Source organism: Phyllostomus hastatus, unplaced genomic scaffold, assembly GCF_019186645.2.
Source record: "Phyllostomus hastatus isolate PE091 unplaced genomic scaffold, TTU_PhHast_1.1 phas_contig_80, whole genome shotgun sequence".
Taxonomy (NCBI): domain Eukaryota; kingdom Metazoa; phylum Chordata; class Mammalia; order Chiroptera; family Phyllostomidae; genus Phyllostomus; species Phyllostomus hastatus.
In genome coordinates, this window is record NW_025333960.1 from 16463398 (window position 1) to 16485836 (window position 22439).

The window sequence follows — 22439 nt, forward strand, 5'->3', positions numbered from 1 at the left end:
ATTTTGTCAATGCTCTTTATTCCTTTAGACATTTTTTAGTTATTGTTTAGTGTTCTTTAATTTCTTCCCAAAGGACTCCTTTTAGCATTTCTTGCAGGACACATCTACCAGAAACAAACTCCTTCCATTTCTTTTGCCTAAGAATGTTTTAATAGCTCCCATTTTTGAAGAAGAGTTTTATGAGACATTGGATTCTTGCTTGAGTTTTTAACTTTTAGCACTTTAAATATATTATCCACTGCCTGCTAGTATCTGATTTCTGAGGATAAATTGGCTGGTATTCTTATTGAGGTTTCCCTCCTAGTGACAAATGGCTTTTTTCTTGCTGCTTTCAAGATTCTCTTTGTGTTTATCTTTTGATGTGTTGATTATAATGTGTTATGTGGATCTAGTTGAGTTTATGCTTCTTGGAGTTCTTTGACTCTCTTGGATGTGCAGATTAATGCCTTTCATCAAATTGTTGAAGTGTTTGTCTATGATTCATTCAAATACTCTGTCTTCTCTATTCTCTCTCCTTTTCTTCTTGTATTTCCATTATGTGCATGTTGGTCAGTATTACAGTATCCCACAGGTTCCTTTGGCTCTGTTTATTTTTCTGAAAACTTTTTTTTCTATGCTTCATACCACATTATTTCACGTGATATCTTCAAGTCCATGGATTATCATTTGTGCCTACTAAAATCTGTTGTTGAAAACCTCTAGTGAGCTTTTCATTTCAATTAATGCACTTTTTGGATCCTGAATTTCTGTTTGATTTTTTTACATTTCTATTTTATTATTGATATTTTCTATTTATTCATGTATTCTGTTTTCTTTCAGTTCTTCATCCATGATTTGTTTTCTATAATAATCCTTCAACAAATAGCCAGGCCAGGACATTTATAACTTTCTTTAACTTTCACTTTCTGCTTGCACTAAGCTCACCAGCCAATCTGAGGTCAAAGATTAGTGTCATCTCAGCAATTTTCTGTGCCTGCACCCTGCCCTGGACAGAAGAATGGCTTTCTAAATTTCTTTGTCTACACAAGAGTTTTTCAATGCCTTAATTCTTCAAAGAATCTACCTCCAAGACTTTGAGTATCTCTTTTTTTTGCCTTAACAGGTGTTTTTATTATTATTATTATTATTATTAATTAGTTACCCCAGGTAGAAACAGTTTATCTATTTACTTTTGGTACTTCCACGGAATGACCTCTGCATAATCACTTTTCTACCATGACATCTAGTCAAATTGGGTGAAAAGGGAAACATTGTATTTTATTTTTTTCCAGTTCTACTGTTTTTAATTCAGAAAATCAAGATGAACATATAAGCTTGTAAACACTGAAATACAGAAATACATAATTTACTGCATAGAATCCTTACTACCAAACAACAGACATCTGCCAGAGGTCACACATGCTATGGGGGTAGTGTATAAGAGAGGGACACTTTTGTAATCAGGTTGACAGTGAAGTGAAATGAAGGGCGGAAGTTTTTCCTTGTAACCAGAGAACATGGACCCAATTGTGTAGTCACTAGCAGACTCTGACTTGGGGAGCAGTTATTTTGCACTCATACTTGGCTGTGGCTCTTCCTGCTGCTTTTCTTCTGTCTTTGGCTTTGGCTTCTTCTTCTGTTTGGAGAGGCAGTTCAAAGCAGACCCACCATTTCTTGGAAAAGGCATGAATGCAGGCAGCTTGCCAGGCTGAGTTGGATACTTTGTTTTCTGGTCATCTTGAAACAATGGAAAAGTAAATGGCACAGCTTCTTCAGGATCTTCACATGCTTTTGTCTCTGATGCTCTTCTTGCTGGTCTGCTTTTCCTCCTTTGCCTCGGCCCGCAAGGCAGTCAACGGGGTCCGCCGATATACCTGCAACAGATGAAAAGGGATGGGACAGGAGGCGTGAAAGAACGACAGCAAGTCAAAGGATTCTGATCAAGCTGCAAATTTTATTCCAAAATGGAGGGAGTTATATAGAGGAGGGTAGAGGAAGGCAGATAGGGGAAGTAGCTCTGGTTGGTAGCTTTGGGGCGTGCTCTTAACTGGGATAGGCTAGGGGGCGCATGATAAGCACGTGATCAAGGCACTGATTGGCGTGTGGTCCCGCGTGCTCAGGCCGAGCGGTTGCATGACTTCTGACCACAGATATCCTGTTATGTATGTGCAATTTCTAGCCTTGGTTGCATCAGCCTGCTTCAGGCTTATCCCTGCCCCCAACATCTCCTCCCTTATTTTTATTTTTAAGGTGAGGAGTGGACATTAACCGGCTAGGGGAGGCAGTGGTCTGGCTCCTCCTGAGCTCGTCCTGAGCTCTGAAGTACCCTTTTCGGAGGAGAGGGTTGGGGCACTGACCTCTATGCAAGCCGACTTGCCTCTCAGGAGACATGGCAGGGCCACCTTCGGGGCAGCTTCTCCTTGCGATGCTTTGCTCTGCACCTAGCGGTATCCATTACAATTTATATGTAAAGTATAATGCCAAGGGTTATACTGTTCTCGTAAGAGGTGGGGGGTGGGGTGCAAGGCTTATGCGCGAGGACATTCTTGGAGAAAACACTGCGAGTCAGTGCCAGGTTCATTCATTTCTAGCTGATGATAATGTATCTGGATAGATTTGCCAAGAAGGGAGTTAAGTTGGTCTCAGATGAGGTTTGTGGTGCGCCTGAGAACCCAGGGAGCAAAGGTTAGGAAGAGAATGATAGCTATTAAAGGCCCGAGGAGAGGGAGAAGAAAGGGGAGTAGTCCGTTGAAGGCTGTAAGGAAAGGGCTCTCAGTCAGAGCTTTTCATCGTCTTTCCAGATCTTCTTGAAGGGTTTTGATCTTGTCCCGGACGATGCCTGACTTGTTGGCATAAAAGCAGCATCGTTCCTGTAAAGCTAAACAAATGCCTCCCTGCTCTGCTGTGAGTCTGTCTGCTGTCTAGGCCTCGTCTATTCTGGAGGACTACCTCCGCTAGGGAGTCTAGTTGGTCTTGAATGTCAGTAATAGTACTGGATAAGGCTTGGACATCATCGACAAGTTGTTTGGAAAGTTTTGTATAGGAGTGAACTGCAACTCCTAATCCTGCAGTTCCGGTAGCTACCGCTCCAGAAACTCCTAGACCAACAAGCAGGGGAATAATAGCTAAGGCTCTTTTGTGTCATCCCTGCGAAGTGGTCAAAAGCAGGAACGGGGACAGGTTCATCCCCTGGGATAATGTCTATGTCAGGTAGTAAGGCAGCTAGGGCACATAGCCCTGTCCAATTGGCGGGCAGGGCGGTGAAAGCTAGATTATTACCACAAACGAATGCTCGTCCTGGACCAGGGCAGAGGGATGTGCTGTAATTAAGCATGTGGCTACAATTGGTAAAGCTAGCGAAACCAACAGAAATATCAAAAGAATTATTTTGTAATTTCTTATAGATGCAGGGGGAGGAGTAAAAAAGCATAGGCTGAACTCTAAAGGGTATGCTGAGGGTGCAATTTTGTTCGGTGATATTCAGGGCTGATATGTTGGTGGGGACAGCTAGAGGCATGGGGGTGCCTTGGCTTAAGCATAACCAACAATCTTGGGCTAGTGTTGGATTGGAAATATTTAGTGCCCGATGGGTGGCTGTCAAAATGTCTGTCGTTTGGGTATCTAGATCTATTTCTCGCGACTTGGGAAGAGCCAGAGGGTGATGGGTGAGTTTAGGGAATTGATTTTCAATGAGCTGTTCTATTTGGTTCTGGACGGTGAGTTCTCTTATGATATCTTGAGGCCCACCTCCATCAGAAGTGTGAATAGGAGGAGTTTGTTCCCAGCACACTGACTGTCCTACAGTGCCTTGGCAGCTGGCTTGTAAGTATTTGGTGGAACTAAGGCCAATGAGTGATGAGCTATCTCCCCAGTCTCCTACGTTGGCAGCATTTTTTTGTTTTCTGGAGTATGGCAGTAAAATATGCCTTATTGCCAAGGGTACACTCTTGAACATTATTGTAGCAAGAAGAGTGCATTGTTGAATAAAAGGAGGTGCATGGGCATGGTCCTGGCTTTCCATTAATGGCAGGTATGATAGGAGGCTTAGGTACACAGGACCATTTGGGTTTGGACATCCCCCCTGTTGCTGTGGGTGAATAAGCTAGGTAAGCTGTTTTTGTGTTGCAGTCTACTACCTGAGTATAAGACGAGGGGATGGCATGATCGGTAGTAGTTCCTCCACGGCATTCACACGGTGGCCCAAAGAGGACGTGGTAAATATTGCCAGGCGGCGCTTGAAGCCCTCCATATGTTCTTAGGTGTAAGAGTGCTTGTAGTAACAGGAAGAAGAGCCATTGGGAGAACATGTTTTGCCTGAAATAGAAAGAAGAGAAAATCTCCTCAGGGCGTATTATTATTCCCTGGGATTTGATTAGGTTCAACTGGTGGGGCGGGGCGATGATTGACATGTTTTATTAGCCTTTCGGGGAGCCATCGTGGGCCATCTTCTTTTTGATCATAAATACAGGCTGAGCCTCTCCCCCATATAAGGACGGGGTCTGGGCCTTTCGAGGCATGAGTGAGGGGGTCGCGCCACATGACCGTGGCTTGTTGTGATGCGGTTTGTGGGTGCCAGTGGCGATTGGCTGCTGAACGACCCTGTATGTCTAGTGTAAGAAAATTAAGCTGGAAGAGGGCATGATTTAGAAGATTTCAAGGTTGTTGTTTTGAAAATCCAAGAGGAGAGTGTGTTAGGCGATTAATGGCATTCTTTAAGGTTTGGTGGGCCTGCTCTACTATACCTTGTCCTTGAGGATTGTAAGGGATTCCAGTAATATGCTTAATTTGAAGTTGTTGGCAAAAGGCTTGGAAATTTTTTCCTGTATAGCCAGGGCCATTATCTGTTTTAATGGTGTGGGGCTTGCCCAGGGCGGAAAAGCAGTGGATCATATGAGAGATTACATTTTTTGACGCTTCTCCTGTTTGGGGTGTGGCAGCTATAAATCCACTAAAAGTATCAACTGTAACATGAATAAATTTTTGCTTCCCAAAGGCGGCAAAGTGGGTAATATCCATTTGCCATATAGCATTGGGTATAAGGCCACGGGGATTAACGCCTAAATGAGGCACAGGGGCTGAGGTTATACAATGAGGACAAGCTTTAACGATGTCCCTAGCTTGGTCTCTAGTGATTTTATAAAGAAGGCGAAGGGTATGGGCATTTAAATGGTGTAAGGTATGGGCTTGTGTGGCCTCAGTAACTGGGTCTGTAAGAATAGGGCAGATGGTCTGTGTGGCAACATCAGCTAGGGCGTTGCCTTCTGTTAGGGGGCCCAGGAAGGTCAAGGTGAGCACGAAGATGTCCAATATAGAAAGGGTGTTGTCTTTGTAAGATAAGGTTTTGTAGTTTGGTGAATAAAGGGGTGGCATTAGTGGAGGGTTTGATGAAGGGAACTGTTTCTAGTAGAGGGACTGACTGAGCTATATAGGCGCTATCAGCATAGAGGTTGAACGGTTGGTTGGCAAGTGAAGTAAAAACTTCAAGTATGGCAAACAGTTCTACGAGCTGAGCAGAGGAGTAAGGAGATTTAATTGTAAAAGTTTGTTTATTAATGATATAGGCAGCTGTGCCATTTGAAGATCCGTCGGTAAAGACGAGGGTGGCTTTAGGAATTGGAGCTGCTTTGGTGAGTTTAGAAAAGATGAACTGATGAGTTTTAGCAAATTGAACGAGGGGATCACTAGGGTAGTGATTATCAAGATTCCCTGTAAAGGAGGATAATGCTATAGCCCACTCATCAGAAGTTTGTAGAAGCCAGTTTGTTTGGTCATGTGAGTGGGGAGTAATTATTGAATCAGGGTCTTTACCAAATAGTTGGCGGCTGGTGGATCGCCCCTTAATAATTAGAGTGGCAAGAAGGGAGGGATAAGTAAGTAATACTCGTGAGGGAGAGGCTGGTAGGTGGACCCAAAGAAGGGGATGGCCATTTTTTGTAAGGTCTGTGGTTTTTGACTGCCAGAAAACTCCAGTAGGTGTATGGGCTGTAGGGAGTAATATGAATACTAGAGGTCGGTTATAGGAAATCTGTTGAGCACTTTACCGTTGTATGGCTTTGTTGATAATGGTTAAGGAATGTTCTGCTTCGGGGGTTAAGGCACGCGGAGATAAGGGATCTGAGTCTCCTTTTAGAATGTTATTGAGTGGGAGGAGTGCTTCTGTGGGCAGCTTTAAGTATGGCCGGAGCCACTGAATGTCTCCAAGAAGCTTTTGAAAATCATTGAGTGTTTTTAAATTATCAGTTCTGAGGGATATGCGGGGGGTAAGTACTTGTTGGTGACATAGTTCAAACCCTAGATAGGAATACGGATCAGATGTTTGCACTTTATCAGGGGCGATCTGTAGTCCCCGGTCAGCAAGGCATGTGATCATATGGGCGTGACAGGCCCTAGCGGTATCACCGTCAGGGCAGGCTAGAAGGATATCGTCCATATAATGGAGGATATAGGCCTGGGGCCATTGCTTTCTGACTGGGGCGATGGCAGCTGCAACGAACTTTTGACACAAGGTGGGGCTGTTGGCCATGCCCTGTGGTAGTACCTTCCAATGGTAACGAGGCATAGGGCTTTGGAAATTGGTTTGAGGGACACTGAAGGCGAAGTAGGGTCTGTCTTCAGGGTGGAGGGGAATGGTAAAAAAGCAGTCTTTTAAATCTATGACAATTTTGTAATAATTGGCAGGAATGGCAACAGGTGACGGGAGACCAGGCTGTAGGGCTCCCATGGGGACCATTATTTTATTGACAGCTCTAAGATCTTGTAGAAGACGCCATTTTCCAGATTTCTTTTTGATGATAAAAATAGGGGTATTCCAAGGGGAATTAGAAGGCTCAATGTGCCCTGCCGCAAGTTGTTCCTGCACTAACATAATAGCAGCGAGGGTTTTTTCCTGAGTAAGGGGCCATTGAACAACCCACACAGGTTCAGTGGATTTCCATAATATTTTATCTGCATGGGGTGCAGGACTGTCAATGGCCGCTAGGGTAAATTTTGGGTATATCCCAGACCTGTCTTATTAAACTTTGGATTAATGGAAATGGGTTGAGTGATGCCTTGATGGTTTTTTCCTAGCCCTTGGCCGGGTACGAATCCTTGGTTTAGCATTAGAGTTATAGCAACGTTACTGGGGCTATATAAGACTACTTTCATTTGGGCGAGAATATCTCTCCCCCATAGATTAACGGGCAAGTTAGGTAGTACATATGGGGTCACGAAGCCCTGGTTTCCTTCATTGTCTTCCCATTTAAGGGTTTTAGAGCTTTGTTGTGGATTGGTAGACTGTCCTATGCCACGCAAATGTGTGGCAGCTATGGTTAGGGGCCAATTTCGAGGCCATTGAGACTCAGAAATAACAGTGGCATCGGCTCCTGTGTCAATAATACCTGAAAAGGCTTTACCATTAATTCTGAGTTCAAGTAAGGGACGGCCCTCAGTAACCTGTTGCACCCAATATGCATCTGAAGAGCCGGGGGGGCTTGACCCTCGAAAAGGTTTTTGAAAATTGGAATTAAGATGTTGAAGGGGGAGGATGATTATTTGGGCTAACCTAGTTTCTTTGGGGATGGTAATTAAATCTGAAGTGGTGGAAAGGATAATTTGGATTTGTCCTTCAAAATCATTATCTATAATGCCAGGGAGGACTTTGTATCCCTTGTAGGGTGGAACTGACTCGGCCGAAGATAAGCCCAAAAGTATTAGGCGGTAGGGGCCCGAAAACGCCGGTAGGGACTATTAGGGGACTATTGTCTGAAGTTAGTACTGTGTCGGTGGCGGCACAGAGGTCCAATCCTGCGCTGCCTGTTGTGGCCCTCCACAGGTCTGTGACGTAGCGGCGTGATTGATTACCGGGAGGGCAGGGATCTGTGGGTGGAGTGATCGGGAGTGAACTGTGTAGCCCCCGGAGTTCACACTCGGTATGGGGCCCTGGGGCTGGGCCCTGTTGGAGTTTCCCTGCGGCGGGGGAATGGGCTGTCCATAAATGTCTGTCTTAGATCTGCATTCTGAGGACCAGTGAAAACCCTTCTTACAGCGAGGGCATTTCGTGGCAGGGGCTCCTGGACTATTAGTACTAGGCCCTGTTGGGTTTTGGATCTGAATTTGAGTCTGATTTTGGCTCTTCTGGGGGGCAGGCTCGGGAAAAATGTCCAGGTTGGTTACAGTTGTAACAAAGGCGATTAGGGGGCGCGCCGGCTGTGGGGGGCATAAAACTTTTGTAAGGCGGCACCAATGGCAAGTCCGAAAGCATGGGCAGAGCCGATGCCGGCGCAGAGGCGAACATAGTCACAGAGCTCTCCTTGGCGATAGGGGCGGATGGCATTTTGGCAAGCGGGGTTGGCATTTTCATAAGCTAGGTGTTTGACGAAAGCGTTTTCACTTTCGCCCGCGCCAAAGAGCCTCTCAGCTAATTCTTGTAAACGACTTATGAAATCACTGTATGGCTCATCTGGGCCCTGTCTTATTTTTTGCAAGAGAGGTGGTTGCGGTGCCCTTTTGTGGAAGGCGCCTCCATGCTTTTAAGACCCGCGGACTGGATCTGGGTTAGAAGTCCGGGGAAATTGAGCTTGCTTTTCATTGCTATGATAGGGGGCGGAGCCAAGAAACTTGAGAATGGTCCAATTTTTAGAGGAGGATTTTCGCATATTGCGCTGAACAAACTGTTTAGCGGTGTCTTCATATTCACTTTTCCAAAGAATAAAGTCACCTCCACTTAGCGCTGCCTTCGCTAGAAAGAACCAATCATTGGGCGTGAGCCAGCGCTCACTAAGATTTTCAATTAGGGCGAGGGAAAAGGGAGCTGTGGGCCCGTAGTGTGTTACAGCAGATTTGACCTTTTCTAATGTTTTAAGGCTAAGTTTCTTGTATGTGTGGGAATAAGTTTGGGGGGCCGCAGTATCTCTTGTACTGGGCTCTGTTTCGTCTATATCAGAAGGGGAGCTGTCAGAGTCCTCGGGGTTGTCGCTATCAGGAAGGGGGGTAGCTGCAGCCGCAGCTGAACTATCTACGTTCTCGGTCCTATCTGGGCAAGTCTGGGATCTAGTAACAGGGAATGCTAAAGTCTCGTGGGGAGGGGGACTGATCGTAAGAACGGAGAGCTCATTGGCAATGGTTTTAATATCTCGGATGAAAGTGAGGGTTTCCTGAAGGAGAGGCTTTGGAAACGGAGTGAATGCGGCGGTGGCCGCCAGGGGCAAGGTAGTGGGTGCCTTGCATGCCGCGGGTGAAATGGCGGACGCGCCATGCGCTGAAGGCAAAATGGCGGCGGCGGGTGCGTGAGAGGTACTATAAGGAGGCGGTTTGAATGGCGGAAGGACTGCCGCCACGAGTGGTGGCCAGTCAGGATTCTTGTAGTGAGTGGCCTCGTCCTCTAATTCTGCCTGTTCAGAGGGGTCTAACTGGTCGCCGGGGTCCTGGGAGTTGGGGGGTGGAGCAGAGGAATAGAACTCCTGAAGGGGAGGGTACAGAGAAGGGACTTGAGGGTCTGTATCTATCTGGATGGAGACAGAAGGGCAATTTGAAGGCACTCGTGAGGGGGGTCGCGAAAGCGAGTCAGCATGAGCGCTGGGGAGGCCGTGAACTGAGGGGGCTTTTGAGGGGGCCAGGGAGTGACTGCGGAGAATTTCTTGCCCTTCTTTACAAAGGCGCTGTATGTCAGGGGAGTTATTGTGGTTTTTAAGGATGTCTGTTATGAGGTTATAATAGTTAAAGGCAGTTATAGGGACGGTCTGGGGACCAAAAACTTTATAAGAGTCGTTGAGACAGTCGCCCACACGGTGCCAGACGCGGGAGTCAATGCTACCCTCCTGAAGAAACCATGGGCAGATTTTAAAAACGAAAGTGAAAAAGGGATTTAAATCTTTTTTACGAACCCTTATCTTTCGCACCTTGAGGGATTCCTTTAATTGACTAACGAATAAATCACGTTGTGAACATGCCTGTCCCATGGTTGGGTCTTACCTTTGAGATGCCGCTGTCGGGGAACGGGGGTCCTCAGGGAATGCCGGTGCGCGGTTGGGCAGTCGCGGTGAGCCGGGCGAGACGCTGCAAGGCAGTCGAAATGCTGCGATCGAAGGGGACAGCGGTCCACACAAGCAGTCAGCGGGGCCCCACGTTGGGCGCCACTTGCCTCGGCCCGCGAGGCAGTCAACGGGGTCCGCCGATATACCTGCAACAGATGAAAAGGGATGGGACAGGAGGCGCGAAAGAACGACAGCAAGTCAAAGGATTCTGATCAAGCTGCAAATTTTATTCCAAAATGGAGGGAGTTATATAGAGGAGGGTAGAGGAAGGCAGATAGGGGAAGTAGCTCTGGTTGGTAGCTTTGGGGCGTGCTCTTAACTGGGATAGGCTAGGGGGCGCATGATAAGCGCGTGATCAAGGCACTGATTGGCGTGTGGTCCGCGTGCTCAGGCCGAGCGGTTGCATGACTTCTGACCACAGATATCCTGTTATGTATGTGCAATTTCTAGCCTTGGTTGCATCAGCCTGCTTCAGGCTTATCCCTGCCCCCAACACTCCTTTATACATTTTTTCATGTATCTCAATTGCAAGGGCAGCTGCTGCCTGTTCAGTCCAAGAGTTGTGCAGACAAGCTGGGAAGTTCCAATACTCAGTTTTCTGAATCTGTTGAACTAACTATCCAGCTCCTTGACTGCATCCATGTACTTTGTCTACACAGGGAACAATGAAATGTCCTCATCTTTATCAAGGGTTTTGTAAAACATCTTAAATGCTCCAGGTTTCTGAGCCTCTGTTTCTGGTACATGTAAGCATGTAGGGTAAGTGGCATGATGTTTAAGACTTGGAGGACCCCAAGGAGGCATTTCATGAAGGATATACTGTTGGCAAACACTAAGGTGTGGCCTGGATACTGCATCAGAAAGTGGTACAGATATAAGTCGTTCTCATCATTCTCACAAGAAATCTTGGTCTCTTTCAAGTATCTCCAATGGTGTTAGGCTTGCCCTCATGCCAATCTTCTGCATGAGGACGTCAAATTTGGCAGTTTTGTTAGTTTTCTTTGTGTACCGCTTATGAAGGATTCAATCACAGGCTTGAGGTACCAGAGTCATTGTGGCAGAAAAAAAAAGGAAGTGCATTTGTCTCTTTGGGTTTTATTGGAAGTCACTGAGCATCTCTAGCAGGTGTGGGAGCTCAGCAAAGTGTACTTTCTCATCCACCTGGTCACCCTCATTGATCACTAGGTACCTGAGGTGTTGAAGGTCGCTCAATGATTAACTAGCTCCCACAGGCACCCCAGAGTAGGAATCACAATCTCAGGCTGGCGGTTCAGAATCTTCTGCTATTTCTGCATTGACATTCCACCAACCAAAATAGCAGTTTTAATTCCTGTAATCTTGGCCATGTCATCAATGTGCTGTTTGACCTGGATAGCTAGTTCTCAACTGGGAGTCAGAACCAGTCCAAGTAGAGGACATTTTGGATGTAATTTATAGGTGACACTTTTATATCCAACTCTTACCATAGCTTTCCAGTCTTCTCTTCATCAAGCTTTTCCCCTTTGTCTGCAGCCTCTTTGGGGATGGGCTTCTCCCTGATTAGGGAAGAAGGTCCTTCCCTAGCAGCAGCATCACAGAAGGGCAGTACCAGGGCACCAGGTCTGAGACAACAGCACCAGTCTTGGCTCTTGCGTTGCTAAGGTGGTGCTGTAGCCTTCATTCCAGCCTTACTGGGCAGTGCTTCACCCTAAATTCCAATTTCATCAGAAAACTCAGTTGCAGCCTTGCTTGGTGATCCAGTCTCAATACGTGGCACTGGTGTGTTACTTAGAGCTCAGATAGATAGACTTCTTCATCTCTACTGCAGCACCGAATGAATTGTTGGACTGGTAAAGGCAAGAGTTTTCCCACTTTCTTTCTCAGTAGCCCCAAAGATGTCCAGTTTGTCAAGGATGGCAAGTGCCAAGGTCAGAGCTTGAATTGGTATAAGTACAGAGAAGCTTAAAAAACTGAGTGCATGGAAAATGGACTTGGGTATGAACAGATCCTTTCAGGCTGATGCATCTGCCTTCTGGTCATGCACTGCAAGGGACAGGTCTTTGCTTTTTTTTTTTTTTCATCTTTGGAGTAGTGCCCTTGGAAGGCTTCAATTTTTTCCCCCTTTCTTTTCTTCTTTTTTGAAGTAATCTGGGCTGGACTTCCTAATGCCATTTCCCCTTCCTCCAGATCAGGACAAACTGTGCCATCTCCTTGGGGCTCTGGCTCAGCATCTTTGACCTCAAACTCTCTACGAACTGGTTTCTTCAGTTTCCACATTTTTGCTCTTCTTCAGCTTTATCTTGAGGAGCTACATTCTGTTCTTCCTCTCCTTCTTAAATGGCTTGGGACTTTCTCTTCTTGGGCTCTTCCTTTGAGAAGAGACTGGAGGAAATCTTGGTAGGGGAGACCAACTGGTAATCTGTCCTTCCCTCAAAGCATACAGGTCATCCATCCATCCATCTGCAAATATATTACATTTGGTTAATCTTTTCCTGCTTCCATTTTCCCACACCCTTAGGTCTCTTCATCTTAAATTTGCCATGGTTTGGTGAATTTGGCCTTGATTTTTGTCTCTAACTTCATGGTTACATGTTAAAAGAATCACTCACACAACCAACAAATTGCTTAAAATTGACAAACACAGTAAGTACTTTGAGAACCAGTTCTGCTCCCCTCTCTCCATGATTCCACACTGGGCCTGCAGGTTGCTTTCTTCAAGAACACCACCCAGACAGGGGATGGGACAAAGGCAAGTAAAAATGCAACACACTTCTTTTACCATGTGTAAGTTGTTTATTTCTTAATTCAACATTTACTTGTTTTCTTTTAAACCTTTGACAATTTTCCAAGTCAAGTTAATTCTGATGATTTTTGCTCCTTTTCAACATTTCTGTGCAGGGGCTCACCATTTTCACTAACATCATTCCAGGAGCTTTTAAATTATTTAATTCAAAATGATCTACTGAACATATTCTCTGGTGATCATAACTACAAGTTTAAAAGTATTCCTATACTTTCTGTATTCCTTATAACATGTACAATATTGTTGACCTTATGGCAGATTCTCAATAAAATACTGGGTAATTGATCAAACTCTTTATTGCATGTTTTTAGGATATAAACTTAGTAAGACAGGTGTATTGCTGTTTTTATTTTTTTATTTATTGTTTTCTAACTCTGCATGTAAGCCAGCAACCCCAGAAGCTGTCTTTTCTTTTTCATCATTAACCTAAATTTTTGAATAATTCCTATACATTACAGGTCAGCAAAATTATTTGAAAGTCAGATATCAAACATTTTATACTTTGTGAACCATACAATTATTGTGGCAATTACTCAACTTTGACATTATAGCGTGAGAGCAGTAAAAGAAAAAAGGCTAACCAAATGGGTATGGCCATATGCTAATACCTTAATTTATAAAGACAATTGAATGCTGCACACTACCTATAGTTTGATGACCTCTGCTATAGTTCATAGATACTTACAGTCCCAGCTCAGTTGATGTTTCAGTGTCCACCCATTCTCAGCTATGGCAAGTTAAATTCTTTTAAAACTATTTTTTTAAAGATTATTTATTTTTAGAGAAAAGGAAAGGGGGGAAAGGGAGGGAGAGAAATCGATTGGTTGCCTCTCACATACACCCCAACCAGGGACTGAGTCTACAACCCAGGCATGTACCCTGAGAGGGAATCCAACCAGCAAACTTTCCCTTCCTGGACAACACCCAACTGAGCCATTCCAGTCAGGGCTAAAAAAATATTTAAGTGGAAGAAAAAGATAAACTTGTATCAATTCTTCTTCTCTGTGTCTATTTAGTAACTCTAATGTCAGAGTTGCCTCCCATAACCTGTTTTTTTTTTTCCTAAATTTTGGAGTGAAGTAAGAGTAACCCTCTCTAATTTTATTTAAAAACAAACTTCCTCTTAAAACCAAATCATATGATGATGTCTTTCATTTAAAGATATTTATTCTGAAAAAAATTTAAGTTGTACACACATGAAATTTGAGTCTAATTTATCTATGGATAAGCTATTTGTTCAGAAGTATTTAATGTCATAGAAAACATTTACACACTTCAAAATGCTCTATCTATACTTTTTTCTTTTTATTAATTGTTGTTCAGTTACAGTTCCACCTTTTTCCCCATTGCTCATCCCTAACCCCAATCTCCCCCACTCCCACAGTCAATTCTCCCCATATTGTCCATGCCCATGAGACCTCTGTCTATGTACCTTGATTTTCTTCTTCCCCTTCTTTCCCCATCATCCCTCTTCCCCACCCTGGTCACTGGCAGTTTGTTCTTTATTTCTGTCTCTGGTTCTATTTTGCTCATTTGTTTGTTTTATTGATTAGGTTCCTCTTATAGGTGAGATTATATGGTACTTGTCTTTCACCACTTGGCTTATTTCACTTAGCATAACGCTTTCCAGTTCTATCCATGCTGCCACAAAGGATAAGAGCTCCTTCTTTCTTTCTGTTGCATAGAATTCCATTGTGTAAATATACCACATTTTAAAGCCCTTCAGCATTATATTTACATATAATATAATTTATGCTTATTATATTTTATCTGTTCTTACAGAATTTCAAAAACTGAGTCCAATGAAACCATTAAGTATATTTGACTTATATTATGTTCTTAAGTAACAAAATTGCATAACTGAATTCTTTAAGGAAGCTATGGAATGTGGAGGTTTTGAAATAAATACATTATAGAATACTAGAATTACATGCAAACTCAAACTGATCTTTATACACTACATATCCACATATACCTATGATATCTACTCAGCTTCATAACTCATAGATTCTTAGAGGGCCAGTCATAGGACATTTACATAGATATGTTTTACAGACAAATGTTGGAAATCTAAGTTATTTTGTTATTATTCTTAGGAAAACAGAATGGTAGATTTTGTCTCAAAATAATTCAAAAGATAAGATATTGTTGATTCTATATGTCAAGTAACAAATTTGAAAAACAGACATTATATCTAAAGACACAGAATGAAATGTAAGATTAAAGCCTCTGGCAAGACTTCTTATTTTATTACAAAAAAACACCATTAAAACTGAGATTACATGTAACAGCTGTTCTCTGTGGTGTGTCTGAAGTTGTGCATGGTGGAGAGTGTCATTACTGAACTACAAGTCTTTATTCTGTTTTCCATTTAATAGCACAGCCAGTAGCCTTCAGATCTCTAGATTCTCCCAACACCCCAATGTGAGATGTCTCACATCCCACTACAAGAAAATATAAATCAGATAAGGCAGGAAAAGAAATGTTTTCTGCAGCCTTAATTGGAAAAACTACAGATTTTGAAGAGAAATGAAGGTGGCTGTTTTCAACTGAATCAGCTTTCTGTTTCGGTCTCCATGATAACTTTTCCACTAGCCCTCCCCAAAGCAGGCTCTGCCAACTTGAAAATTTCCATACTCTGATGAAAGTTTAGTTTCATACTATTATCTTCTTTAAAAGGAAAACTAATTTACTTGTTGAATTTCATATTAAAGAATAAAAAAACATATTTTGATTGTGTCACAGACTTAACACTCTTTGTTCTCATAAACTCTGAAAACTCCTTACTTGTCCCCTCTCTAGTATTTCCCATGCTCCTCCTACCCACTGTTCCATGATGGAGTATCTCTAGATCTGCGCCCATGAAGCAAAAACCTTAAACCTTTGGCATTTGCTGAACCACAATTCTCAAAATGCAATAGTGTTTTATTTATGCAAACTAATAGCTAATTAATTTGATAAAAATAGTTGGTGTTTATGGGTAACATTAGAAAGTGGTTTCAATTATGACCTTCTAAAAACAAATATTATTTTATTGTGGGTTACAAAATCACAATCCAAAGAACTGCATACAAAGGCAAAACCAATAAGCACTAAAGCAGATGACAGCTGACATTTTATTCAATAGTTCTCTTAGAGCACACTACTCAGATTTCTAAATCAGACATTTCAATGTATTATTAGTATACTAATAATATCTTGAAGTATTTTCCCCTGCAGAAAATAAGTCCAATATTATATATTCAATTTAATCACTTACCAATTATGAAACTACTGAATTATATGAAGCTACTGAATTATAAATATTTGTTGGTAATGAGTACAGAGGAAGAAGAAAAAGCATTCCAAACTGAAAAATATCATGAGCAAAAAGTATATATGTATGTGTGTGTGTGTGTGTGTGTGTGTGTATATATATATATGCTTCTTGAAAGACTATTCCATGGCTTTCAAATTGACCCTAACAGCGGTGACTCAATCATTTCACTTTCTGTCCATACATACCAAAATATAACAATTCTATTATTTTCCTCTATTAACCCCTTAATCAGATTATGTAATCTCAGTTTTTCTAAGTAGGAAAGTCTAAAATAGCATGCAATTGACAGTATAATAATTGTTCTTAAAAACTAATCATTGGGAGAAAAACATCATTTTGGGACAGCACATATGACCTATAGATGGAGCTACAAGATGAAAATGAGAATCAAAATACTGAGCTAACAGGCTGCCTCACACTGTTGCACAGAGTGCTCTCACTTTAGCACACGGCCAAACAAGCTGTAGTAGGGTTTGGCGAGCTGCATCCCATGGACTGTTTTCATATGTCCTGTAAGTCAAGAATGTCTTTTAAATTTTTAAGAGTTATTTAAAAACACAGAGAAACATATGATCAGATGCTATGTGACCCTAAAAGCTTAAAATATATACTGTCTTGCCCTTTACAGAAAAAGTCATTGATACAGTGAAAGAGACACAGTGAAAAGAGAGTTTGAAATGGTAATTTTTTTGCATTAAATTTCTCCTTTTTTATAAACTACTAAAAAGCAATGGATGATAGTGCCTCTATAGCCTTATTCAATTTCCACTTTCTTCCCAGGAGAGTTACTTACCAATTTGGTACAAAAAAAACTTTACTAATTATAACTAGTTTTGTAACATACAATTATGATGTGAGGAATGGGTATTATGAAGATTTTGTTAAAGGATAATTTTTTAAAAAATTAAAACATGACTTGCATAAAAATATCAAGCAAATTGTTTGCCAAAGACTTTATTCAACTTATTAACTAATGAAGGGTCTCATAAGATGTTAAAACCTGTTTAAAATATATTTCCATGACTAAATATATATTGGATACTTAAGAAAGGAACTAGAGTTTAACTGAGAATAATATTGCTGAGTTAGATACAAAACTGGTTAATTTTGTACAGAACAAATATGTTAACTTTGGATTATCTTTTCTGTGAGAGAAAAATTATTTGCATGTCAACTGCACAAAAATCTTCAAGTTAACATGTAACTTATTTTATTCTGGATCCTTTAATCAAGACTCTTAATAGTCTCCCCTGTCCATGATCACAGGTAATCTGTCAAATATTGTTCATAATTACAACAAAGACACTGGATTTATTATGTTTGGCCTAATTCTTTAGGGAGAGCAAGCATGTTAATTAATCATAATCACCTCCTTGAGTTTGCTCTTCAAATTCTATGGCCAAAAAATTAACTTCTGTCTAGAAATTTGACTCAAAAATTTTGGATTACTCTTCTAAGATCCTCTGTTATTTTCTCTTCTATCTCAAGATTGAAAAACCAAGCATAGAATACTCTTCCCATCAGACATCATTGAAGTCCCTATACAGATTCACAAATCTTCCCTTAATGGCCACAGAATTTGCCATGGTTCCTTGCCTGCAAGAAAGTGGCCCCATTACTATCTTTGAGACTCAGATCCTATAAGCTAGGTACAACTCCACCTTCTTCTAAAAAGACTTTTGAAGCCCCTGACTACACATATAATATCAACATTTTTCCTTAATAGTGGGCTTGGCATATTTCATTGAATGAGAATCATTCTTAAATATTATCCTCTAGATATGACCTCAATTATACAATAAATTTTTCTAATTACATCCTAGTTAAAATGGGAAGAGGTTGTTATAGAACCAATGCGTATAATATATTACATAGAAATAAAGGAACTAGATCAAAATATTTGTTTCTAAATTCTGTGAGGAATGTCAATGCAAATTAGATACCAATAAAATTGTTTCCTTTTATTTTGTAAAAAAAGAATCCAGTTAATTAAACATTAGAGATAGCTTAACAAGAAACAGATGTCCCATTTATGTATGCATAACAATAAATCATTGAAGATAATCACACTATTTTTAACAAATAACCACAATAAAACTATTAGTCCATTCAGTTCAGTTTAAACAATTCTTATTCTTCTCCATCTTGAGTCAGAGGTCTTTCATTAAGCAAGTCTGCTTCAGAAATGAAAGGAACCCAAGAATCCTAACTTGATCTACTAATAAAATCAGAAAGTTGTTTGAATGCTGTTAGCTTGGAGACCAGTGCTCATGTATGTACAGCTTAGAATAGCTAGTACGTAAGTAAGGCTCTGAGATCGTTAAAGACAAAAAATCTAGCTTATGGCAGAGCCCTCCACAAATATCAGAGGGAAGCACGTATCAATTTGAGAATGGAAATAAATAACTGTAGTTACTTTATTAAGTAAACAACAATTCAGAATAAAGGAAATTAAAATTCTTTCTTGGGATGCAGGATATGACTATTTCATAAAGGTTGGATCAACAGTTCTCCTTAGGGTAACAACTATAAACAACAAGGTCATCGCCAGATCTCTATGGCCTTTTCAAAAAACATACAATAACAAATATTTATATTAATAATATTTTATGTGGAGACAGGTTTAATTTGTAGCTGGCTTGGAAAAGATCTTCCTTTATCTCTTTTATTACTGAGGATGCCTGGATAGTCAGTGTTGTGTTTTGTTAGTTGTTGTTTTTCTTCATTTGCAAGATAAGAGCAATGGAACTTCTGATACCCAACTTAAGGTTCCAAACTCCCCTGGCAACCAGAGTTAGTTACTGATGAGTTACAACTGGTCTGACCGGTTTGAAAAGCCTTGCTTAACTACTTAAAAAATCACCTAAGAGCTTTTTCAGTGAAGTCTCCTGAAACCAAGTCTGCTCACACAACCCAATGTGGGAGGCAAGCCAGAGACTCACCTGGGCCCTGTGTGCTCAGAGAAGGGGCCCCAGGGGATGTGAGCTGCAGAATGTCTCTTGGGCCTCTCATACTTGACTACATTCTTTTTCTCTCACTGCATCGCTGCACCATACTCTTTGTTTTTAAATATAAGTCTCTTGACAGTGTACTTATGTATTTTCAAATATTCAAATTGAAGAAAATAATACACTTTGTATAATATTTTATCTATACAATCTTACCTTACAGAAAGCTGATGAAGATCTCTTCTGAACTGACAACTTTTCACATACATATATTATAATAATATTGAACTAATTATGAAATTTAAAACATACTCAGAATCCATATTATTTCTAACATGCTACTCTTAGCAAATAAAATCTATATGATTTTCCAGGAAACTTTTGAGAAATCTCAAAGATCTTTTCAGGTGTAAATGACATTCTGAATACCCTTTTCTGACTTTAGGGACCAGTCTTGGAACTCAAAAGCATTATCAAATGAAACTTTGTTACTTAGTTGAAATAGAATCAGTATGGATTACCTATTTAAAGTGTCATTTAAACATATAATATAGTAAATCATTATGTGATTATAATAAATATTAGCTCTTTCACAACCAAGAAAACATTTTTTTAAATGATCAAAACATTTCTAAGTCAATTTTATGCACAAAAAATTATTCTAGTGAGATCTGGATTGTTTGTTACTAAAGAAAATTCCCTTCCTTCATATCCTTTAAAATTTGGAACACATAGTTAGGTTTTGTCCTCACTAGGATCTTTCATAATCTAGAACAAATTGATGATTTAATTAGGATAAACTTACTCTCTGATTCCCTGAAATAAAAAATATCAGGAACCTACCTAAGAATATAGTGGTAACATTCTAGCAGTATTGATTTTGGACTCCAATATCCAGGCTAATAATAATTTAAAATAAAAGTAAAAAATATTTCACAAAAAACTAAGAGGATGGTAATTGAAAACTTTTATATACAAGCATTTTATAAAACTCACAAAGCTCACAGTTTTCTAGAGCCACACAAGTTACTTTATAAAAGTGAACACATTTAACATGATCCAAAATATACTCATCTATAAAAAAGGAGCAAATATATATAAACCTATTACTATATTTAGTAATTTGTGTTTCTTTAGAAATATTAGTTAGAAACTAAGTATTAAATGATTAGCCATTAATTCATTCAATTTAATATTATTACAAGATTTTAAGATATCTAGAGGTTTGGGAAATCATGTTCAAGGTGATTACTTTGGTTTTAAAGAGTACTCAGAATTGTCAATAACTCAATTTAGTTAGACATAAATGTTTTTTATAGTTTTATTTATTGTTTCCTTCTTTTTTATTTTTTAGTATTTTATTGTTCATGTTACTACAGCTGTCCCACTTTTTTCTTCTTCATCCCCCTCAACCACAGCCCACACCCCAGTTCCATAGTCAGTTCCTAAACTGTTGTCCACGTCCATGGGTCTTTCATATACATTCTTTGACTGATCCCTTCACCTTCTTTCAATCAGTCTCCACCTTTCCCTTCCCCTCTTACAGCTGTCAGTCTATTCCATGATTCCACTTAAAAGTGAGATCATATGGTCTTTCACCAACTTGCTCATTCCACTTAGCATAACAGTCTCCAGTTCCACCCATGCTGTAGCAAAAGGTAGGAATTCCTTCTTTTTTATTTTTGTGTAGAATTCCACTGTGTAAATGTATCAGGTTTTTTACCCATTCATCTATTTATGGATACTTAGGCTGTTTCCAAATCTTCACTATTGTAAATAGTACTGCTATGAAAATGGGTGGGGGGGGGGGTGCATAAATTTCTTTGAATTGGTGTTTGGGATTCTTTGGATGTATTTCCAGCAGTGGAATGACTGGGTCAAAAGGCAGTTAATTCCACAATACCTGAAAGCATGATCAAGATAGAGGGCACAGTTATCTGGATGTCACCTCATCTGAGAAGTGACATACTACCACATCTAACTTGAGTTGGGGACCATTGAGACCAACATCACACAATGTATGCAATGACTATGAAGACCTGTGAATACCAGGAGGCAGGGATGATTGAAGCCACTTGGGAGGCTAGGTACTGTGGAAGGAAAATATCTCATACTCCCTCATTGAGAGGTCAGGACTTCCTTTTCTAAAAAAAAGATTTGTTTATAGGTCAGGAGAGATAGACACAGGTGCACAGAGTACTTTTAAATTTGCTTCTACAAATTAAGTCATAAGACAAAGTGAACATGGAAACAGAAACTAGTATGGATTCCAAGGAGCTGCTAGGAATGAAATTCTTAATTGATTGAAGGTCACAAATAAACCAAGAGGCAAACAAACAAAAAGCCCAACTAATGAAACTCTCCATTGTCTCTCACTAAAGGGAGAATCGATCTTTATGATCCATTTAACAGAGCTCACCAAGTAATTGAAAAAGCAAAATTCTTAATCACTGCTACCAACAATAGAAAATAAGGGATTGTCTATGCATGAACCACGGACCAAAATAAAGAATAAAATAAGTAAGGAAAGGAAAAAATTCTAGAGAAATAGACAGTCACTAAGTTAAATTTGTATTGCTATTTGCAGTTTTCACTGGGCTAAAGTTAAGTTGCGCATGAGGAATATTTTTATTATTGTTTTTCAAGCACAGTTGTCTCCACTTCCCCCCACTACTTTCTCCCCCACATGTCCCTAAGAGCAACAGACATAAAGGAAAGAATAAATAAATGGGACTTCATCAAAATAAAAGTTTCTTCATGGCTAAAGAAAACATCAGCAAAATGAAAAGGGAACCAACTGTATGGGAAAATATATTTTCCAATGATAGCTTGGACAAGGATTTGATCTCCAGGTTGTATAAAGAACTCACACAACTCCACTTCAGGAAGACAAACAGTCCAATTACATGGACAAAGGACTTGAACAGACACTTCTCCCAGGAGGACATAAAGAGGACCCAGAGACATATGAAAGGATGCCATCAGAGAGATGCAAATTAAAACCACAATGAGATACCACTGCACATCAGCCAGAATGGCCAACATAAACAAATCAACAAACAAGTGCTGGTGAAGTTGTACAGAGAAAGGAACCATGAGGAATACTTTTCAAGAAATGTAGCTTTATTACCTTTTAAGCAGATTAGTCCACTTGAGCATCTTAGAGAACATCCTCCAAAATGGTTTAAGTATAAAACATGACTCATAAAAATATAAAATGAACACACACCAAAGACAAAGGGGGTAGGATTGAGGGTTGGAGGTGGGAGTAGGAGTGTGGGGGAGAGTGGAGGCAGGAAAATGGAGACAAAGGTACTTGAACAATTAAAAAAAACACATCACAGATTGGATTCAACTAGGCATTTATAAGAAGTTTAATAAAGAGAAATAGAATAAAG

General features: G+C 40.5%; 1 protein-coding gene and 2 pseudogenes across 1 annotated transcript; all 3 read right to left on the reverse strand.

Moving 5' to 3' along the window:
* Nucleotides 1–2621: 2621 nt before the first annotated feature.
* On the reverse strand, nucleotides 2622–4025 carry LOC123826342 (syncytin-1-like). Its single transcript, XM_045850294.1, is given in 3 exon segments — nucleotides 2622–2894; nucleotides 2896–3120; nucleotides 3122–4025. Coding segments are annotated over 3 exon segments (1377 nt in total). The 5' UTR covers nucleotides 4001–4025.
* Nucleotides 4026–10582: 6557 nt separating this feature from the next.
* On the reverse strand, nucleotides 10583–11788 carry LOC123826343 (annotated as a pseudogene).
* A 2-nt stretch (nucleotides 11789–11790) lies between these two features.
* Nucleotides 11791–20508, reverse strand: LOC123826344 (annotated as a pseudogene).
* Nucleotides 20509–22439: the final 1931 nt, after the last annotated feature.